The sequence below is a fragment of the Cyprinodon variegatus genome, unplaced genomic scaffold (assembly GCF_000732505.1).
Source record: "Cyprinodon variegatus isolate N-32 unplaced genomic scaffold, C_variegatus-1.0 Scaffold119, whole genome shotgun sequence".
In the NCBI taxonomy this organism is placed as follows: domain Eukaryota; kingdom Metazoa; phylum Chordata; class Actinopteri; order Cyprinodontiformes; family Cyprinodontidae; genus Cyprinodon; species Cyprinodon variegatus.
The window spans coordinates 1,367,033-1,374,217 of record NW_015150572.1 but is presented as its reverse complement, the minus strand read 5'-3'; the positions used below and the strand labels follow the sequence as shown (position 1 = coordinate 1,374,217).

Sequence of the window (7,185 nt, the reverse complement as noted above, 5' to 3'; positions counted from 1 at the left end):
TTATTGGCATCAAGACAATTATTCTTGTTGCCACATTGCCAGAGAGGACAAAAAATAAAAGGGAAAGGCATTTCCAGGGATGGCATGTTAAATGTGCACCAAGATGGGAGTAAAAAACAAAATAAGTGGTTGCAGAACTTTTGGATAAATTAAAGGAGCGCAAAGATAGATTTAAGAAGTAGATGCAACTCCAAACTCCACTACTTCTGCTAGGTTTGTTGCACGCATGGAAACCCTCCCACAGATCCAACATGAGCGCACTGATGCAGGCATGTGAGCTTTCTGCTAATCCTCAAAATAAAAGCAATAAAAAAATAAATTTCTTTATTGTTTTTCTATAATTTTATCAATGCAACAAAACTCAATACATTAATATTGTAATGGAATTTAAACCTAAAGCACCAAATATCGTACAGCAGAGAACACGATGTGACATTTGCTTCAGGACAAAAATTGAATCATGAATGCTTATTATATATTTAAGCCCACCTAGTCATTTTTCATAGTCAGCCATATATTTAGAGCCCGTGTTGCCATACAAGCCTATACCCTATGGTTGTTTTTTTTTTTTTGTTCCAATATAGCGCTGCACTACACTAACAAGAACCCTGGAAAGGAGTAAATAACTTTTATTTGTCTCGAATAAAAAGTACTCCTTGATTCTTGTTTCTAAGTTATTTTGTGTGTGTCTGCTCTGTTTACTCAAAGCCCCGTTTGAGCAACAGGTCGTCTTTTTGTAGCTGGCTCTGTTGGAGGCTTCCTCCTGTTCTTTTTCATCAACACTACATACATGCTTGGCATGAGGAATCGCTGCAAATGTCTAATTTAGCTACACGTTCATCCAGGAAACATTAAGACATTTGAATAATAAACTTGACGGCATTGTTTGACATTTAGGATCAAATGGGAAAAAAAGCAATTTGACTGAATCTCGACTGATGTGACATTATTTTTTTAAGTACCTTGAGACGACATCTGAATTTATACAAAATAAATTGAAAATTTTCGGCCATTAGTATGGACATTGCCATGATAGAGAAGAATGAGTAGTGAGAAAATGTGGTTTAATCTATGATGCAGTTGCAATTTTTAACAACATTCATAACTATAATCATGTTTTTCTATTCTGTAAAGCGATTCCCTTGAGAGATTCTTGCTAATTGTGAACTGACCAGTTAAAACTGGAACTGACTGTTCATTTTGCTCTAGATAATAGTTACTTCACTAAAAACTAGAAGTACAGTCTTTTAAGTAAATGCCTGTGTTTCCATAAAAACTGTGTCATGTAGCCCAATCATTTATTTCTAAACTAATTTAGTCCAGATCTTTTAGCTGAAACATCTATTCGAACAACTCAGATAACGGCATTCCCTCCCTCCATGTTTCCAGACTCTGATTAGTGCGAAAGTGAGCAATAAAGCGTGCAGTGCTTATATCTTCAGGTAAATTATAGATTTTTCTCATAATGAGGATTTAACAAGCAAATTAGGATCATTCTGCTTTTCTGTTCGCCTCTTTAAACATATGATGGATCTATTCTTGATCTTTGTGGAACCAACCTTTCACCAGAGTTTCCAGTTAGCTTGGAGAGAGGTTGACCACCTCTACCCAGGTCGTCTTCCTGCGAGTCCACGACCAGAGATCGACCAATCACGTCCCACACCTGCAGGGTGACGGTAGATTCATTAGCTCCATGTGCTGCTGCTAAATCTACCCGTGTTTGTTCCTTTTACCTTAAGCTGATTGTCCTCTAACCTAAAGGAGGCTCGGCCGTCTGGTCCAGCTATAATATTCCCCAGATCACCTACATGCTGGAAAGAAAACACGCTGCATGAAAAACAAACATTTAACCATTTTAAGATGGTAATTATCAATGGGAATTTGATGTGTGAAAACTATTTGCACCTATAGAGATTCTTTCAGTTTAAATTTTTTTGTCACAAATTAGAAATACCCGAGTTTAACCGGAGTAAATACAAAAATGTGTTTTTAAAGATCAATGAATATATGCGAGAACAAGATCTCTCCAAATCAGTATTGAAGTCAAAAACGGATGTTGGATATTCTCCATCATATATGGTACCGTGTTGGTTTAAGGCTTTTAAAGCAGAGTTCATAACCCTGCTAATTACGGCAAGCAAAGCAGCCCAAAACTGACATGCTACCAACTCCATGTTAATGACGAATCAGTTAGCAGGAGATTTTTTTCAAAGATCTTGGGGGGCATTAAAAAGTTTTTTTTTTAGGCACAGAAAAGAAAGGGTTTTAAGTAATTAATAATCTAATAAAAACTAGTGATTTTTTACCTTGAAATCACCCATACATTAAATTATAGTTGTTTTCTTGTTGCTTAATTGTGACCTCTGACCTCTGAGGTCTGCTATGCAGCTTTTAAGTTTATTTCTATCCACCTTGATGCATTAGTGATGTTTAATAGAAATACTTTAGGTAGACAGACTAATGTCACAGCGCTTTAGCTGCATTATCACCACCTAAAAGGCTGGAATGAGAAAGTTAATGTCCTTAATGCATAAATATAACAAAATCAATAATTGAGTCTCTATGTGTATTGGTTTTGCATGTTTTCTTTTCCAATTGCAATTATACTGTAAAAGCGATTATTTGTCCAAGTCTTTCCAGACTGATAATTACTTTTTGAGACGTTTTACCTTCTTGTTGTTGGACGTATTCCATTTGTTTGGTGCTGTGGGTCTCACAGGCAATATAGTGTAAGGAAAGATTATTCTTAACTCAAACAAACGAAATAACGAAAACTAGAATTAAAAAGCATTTTAGTCAACTGAAATACAAATTAAAAACTACACCTTGAAAAAAAAAAAAAAAAAAAAACTGAAGCTGAAATAAGTGCTTTACAAATCTAATTAAAACTAACTGAATTGGTCCTTAGTTTTTATTTCCCTCTTTATCATAATACATTAATATGAGGTCTAGTTTTTTGTTTGCTGTACTGCAATAAGCCTGCAGATGCAGGTACGCCACTCAGCAGTGGTCTGTCCTTATCTGGGATTTTATTTTCTATTCATTTTTTTTATTCTTGCCCCTATATGCAAGTTTTTTTTAACATAAAAAGACTCAAACCATAACTGAAACTAATAAAAACTAAACTAAAGTAGCTAACGAATACTAAAAACCAATTGAACCTAAAATAGAATTAAAAATCAGATGTGGAAACTAAATAAAATCCAATGAAAACAACAATAAGCTTGTGTTTGTTGGGCAGCTCCTCCTATAGGGTCTGGTTGCTCTAACTAGTTGTTTTTCTTCATAAATTAAAACCACCATTTAAAATCTGCATCTATTATTTATTCAAAGTATGTGTTTGATATTAAATTTTGTTGATCGGATACAGCAAACAGCACCCTAAATAAAGATCTCTAATACAGCCTGAATACTCCTCACTTTGCTGAACTCATGTTCTAAAACAGAAAGCCAGTTTGCACTGACCTGCATTTTGTTTATGCTGACATTTTATTATTTAATTCCAGGAGGGATCCTTTTGTCTCAAAACATCATTTCATATTGGATATGAAGCACATCACTGAATCCACTTATATAATAGGAATATTACACAATGACTCAGTTTTTTTATAGGAAAAAAAACAAAGAAAAGTTGACTATACCCTCTCAGAGTCGCCCGGACCTCCGTGTTGTTTTCCAAATGGGTTGTAGTGCTCTCCACAGCTGCAGAGGATGGACAAAGTCCATTTAATGGGATGAAATGAAAAGCTTTGCGTGCATTAAACTCCCTGGGAAGGCTTAAGTTCTGATATGTAACAAACAATTTTATTTTTCCCCCACAATACTCAATGCTGAAACAATGAAGAGCAGAGATTTCACAGCCCAGATCAAACTGAAGCTGTAACCGCTGCAGTAAGGAGACATAATATCTGTAAATAAAAAAGCTGCTGCATGGATGATCCTTCTTTAGCCTTCAGCTCTAACGGAAAGTAGGAAGCTGGTTATAACCTGAAGAATCAAACTTTACATTTTGACCAAAGAATTTGCCTCCTTCAAAGAGCTGTGTTTTTTTTATTTTTTTTATTTCTTTATTTAAGCCATAAACCTCCTTCCTCCTTCAGGGTTTGTACGGGTCTCAACCAACCAGTCTTCTACTTGTTCCACACCAGAGCTGTTAACCATCAACCTCCACGATCCAATCTTAGAAAAGCAACATCAGAAACATCAGCCATGAGCAGAAACTGCTCCCATTGTAACAGAGCCCACCTGAGGCAGTCCTGTGTGAGGTCGCCCAGCGTGTGCACATGCAGACCGTGGGGTCCAGGCTCCAACCCATCGATGGTCCCGTCGATCAGGCAGTGATCCTCAGACAGCTGCAAGAAGCGCACCACGCCCTGAATGGATCCAGCTCCAGACACCATGGCCACGGCTGCACCCAGATCTGTTACACACACACCCTAAAGAGTCATTAAAATGTTGACATTACACGCCGATTAAAGCTTTCTGCAAATTATGCTTTTTCTAAGGGAACCAGCTGCATTTAAAAAACTCTAGATCGTTAAAAAAAGTCAAATCTTTAGAGGAAAAATGCGCTTTACTTTCCAGAAATTCTGAAAAAGGAGAGCCAAAACTATTTGTTAATGTTGCCCCTCTGCTATAAGCTTTAAATTATCATTATGAGTGATCTAAAACCACATTTGTTAGCAGTGAAGTCAAACATGATGGAAATTCAGATTCTTTTTAGTGAATTATCAATGGAAGCCAAGGCATCTGAGATAAATAGGTAACAACAATTTAAGTTGCAAAAGTTTGGAATAAAACCTCCTACATAATGATTACTTCTGTACGTGGTCCATTTTTTATAAAAAATTACTATTACGGTTTACTAGATTGGGCAAAGAAGGTGGATGATGTTTACAAACTTCCTACTGGTAAAATGGTGGAAATAAATGATGGAAGCTGACATCTTTTAATTTGTGTTTAAAACAAAAAGCAACGCTGAGAAAAAAGAGCCTCACTATTGAAGATAGATGGATTCAAATAGAGACTAATTTCACTGAGACCTCAGATATCATTTTAAAGAAGCATCCAGAAATATGAAGAGATGAAAGAGAGAGAGAACGTCTAACCTGGTACATCACAGGAGACGAGTTTACTAAGAACTCCTATAAAGTTCAAAGTCTACTGCATATACAATCTCTCAGGCCCTGTGTCCCCGCTCAAGTTATGCCAGGACACTTGAAGCTTGGCTCATGCAATAAAAAGCTGATAAAAGTAGAACAATACAAAGTCCACACATTATCTTTTATTCCTTCTACTATTAGGTTCATAAAGCCGTTTAATACGGAATCAGCTTTACAGAAATGTTGTTTATGAATAAAACAAGCCCCACAAACCAGCCAGAATATCATCCCTGATGATGATGATGGGACATTGAATGCCAAAGCATTCCAGATTTCATTCCCATCACTGTCACAAGGCAAAGCCCCTCCATTCATTCAGACAGAAGCAAAGGCTCAGACTGGTAATCGGTGATACCAGGCATTTGCCAGGTGGGCCGGTCCTAATTTCAGCGTACGAGGGCCGGCCCTCTTTAAATCATACCGGCCGGTTCGGATATTTTTGCAAAAACATGCTGCGGTGCATGACGGGGATTTGCATCTAAATGCTAACGTTTCCCTTCTTACGTGCATTGTTGCCAGGTTGGGATGTTTCCTAATCTGGCAGTTTAGGATGGCCGTCTATGGGTAAAAAAAAACACTTTTCTTTAGATTTATCGACTAAGAGATCAATAGGCTTTGGTTCAAATCAGATGGTACAGATTTTGTATAGCCAGGCGGTTCATGAATATTTTTTGTTCTGGATAACGTGTCAGTTCATCTGGCAACCCTGCTGATGTGGCGATTGTTGACGTTACGCACCAGCAGTCACTGTCGCATCCGTGTTAATAACCAAATCCAGTAAAAACCGCATTATAGAAGTCTTGGTGATGGTTGTCATGTGATGCTTGAAGATAGACCGGTTAATCCACAATGTGTATTGGTATTGTTTCACATTGGAGAGGCACGCGTTTGACTGTGCTTTAACGTTTTTTTGTGTGTCTGTGTCTGTGGGTGGGGTGGGGGGTTAGATAGAGATCAACAGCCTTGGTAGTTTGGAAGAAATCAGCAGCTTAATAGGTTAAATAGTAGTTTGCTTTTGGTCTGTTTGTTGATCTAAAAAAAACAAAAACACAAATTTTTTTGACACAATTGATAAAATATTCAATAGGAAATTAGAGCTTTATGATGTAGGATTTGTTTCTGGTGTCCCCCAGGGGTCAGTACTGAGACAAACACTGTTTATTCTCAACCTAAATAACATGTGTGAGGTTTTTAAAGGTATACAAGTTTGTTTTGTTTGCAGATACTAAAAATGCACCATTTAAAAAAATAAAGGGAACACTCAAATAACACCTTCTAGATCAGAATGACTGAAATATTCTCATTGAATACTTTGCTCTGTACAAAGTTGAATTTGCTGATTTTGTCGTCAGCACATTTAAATTTATTAAACAGTGGAGGCCTGGGTTTTGAGTCCCAAACAACATTTAAATGGGAAAAAAAACCCTAAAGGCCGGACCAACCTTGATGTGATGTCCTTAAAACGGGTCAAAATGAGGCTCTGAATTGTGTGTGTCCTCCATGTGCTCCTCTGTATGACCTCCCTACAGTGCCTGGACATGCTCCTGGTGAGGTGATGGATGGTGATGATTCTCAGGATGAACCTGCTTTCATCTATGAAGGACACAGGGAACCAGTGGCGAATTTGCCAATCCTGTTGTTCTCTGGCAAATGTCTTGCACGTTATTGGGCTGTGAGCACAAGCCCCATCTGTGAATGTCGGGCCCTCAAAAGTCAGGTTCTAACCATTTGTGCAGACGCATGCACATTCGTGGCCTGCTGGAGGTCATCTTGTAGGGCTCTGGCAGTGCTCCTCCTGTTCCTCCTTACTGCAGAGTTGTTGCCCTCCTTTACGACTCCTGGTGTACTGACCTGTTTCCTGATTGGACAGTACTCTGACCAACACAGCAGACCTTCTTGCCATAGCTCGCATTGATGTGCCATCTTGACTGAGCTGCACTACCATCATCCAGTAAGCATAGGTACTGAGAAGTGGTCTGTGGTCCCCACCTGCAGAACCACTTCTTTATTGAGTGATGGTAGT

The 7,185-nt window shown here is 38.1% G+C and overlaps 1 protein-coding gene across 1 annotated transcript in view; it reads right to left on the bottom strand.

The window, feature by feature from the left end:
• The window catches only part of ccs (copper chaperone for superoxide dismutase), a 15,306-nt gene that overhangs the window by 3,142 nt on the left and 4,979 nt on the right, over positions 1 to 7,185 (bottom strand). The window contains exons 4-7 of the mRNA XM_015375442.1: positions 4,246 to 4,420; positions 3,642 to 3,702; positions 1,734 to 1,811; positions 1,560 to 1,663 (exon numbers count right to left, since the gene is read on the bottom strand). Of these exons, the coding sequence (XP_015230928.1) occupies positions 1,560 to 1,663; positions 1,734 to 1,811; positions 3,642 to 3,702; positions 4,246 to 4,420 (418 nt within the window). The remainder of the gene's footprint in view (positions 1 to 1,559; positions 1,664 to 1,733; positions 1,812 to 3,641; positions 3,703 to 4,245; positions 4,421 to 7,185) is intronic.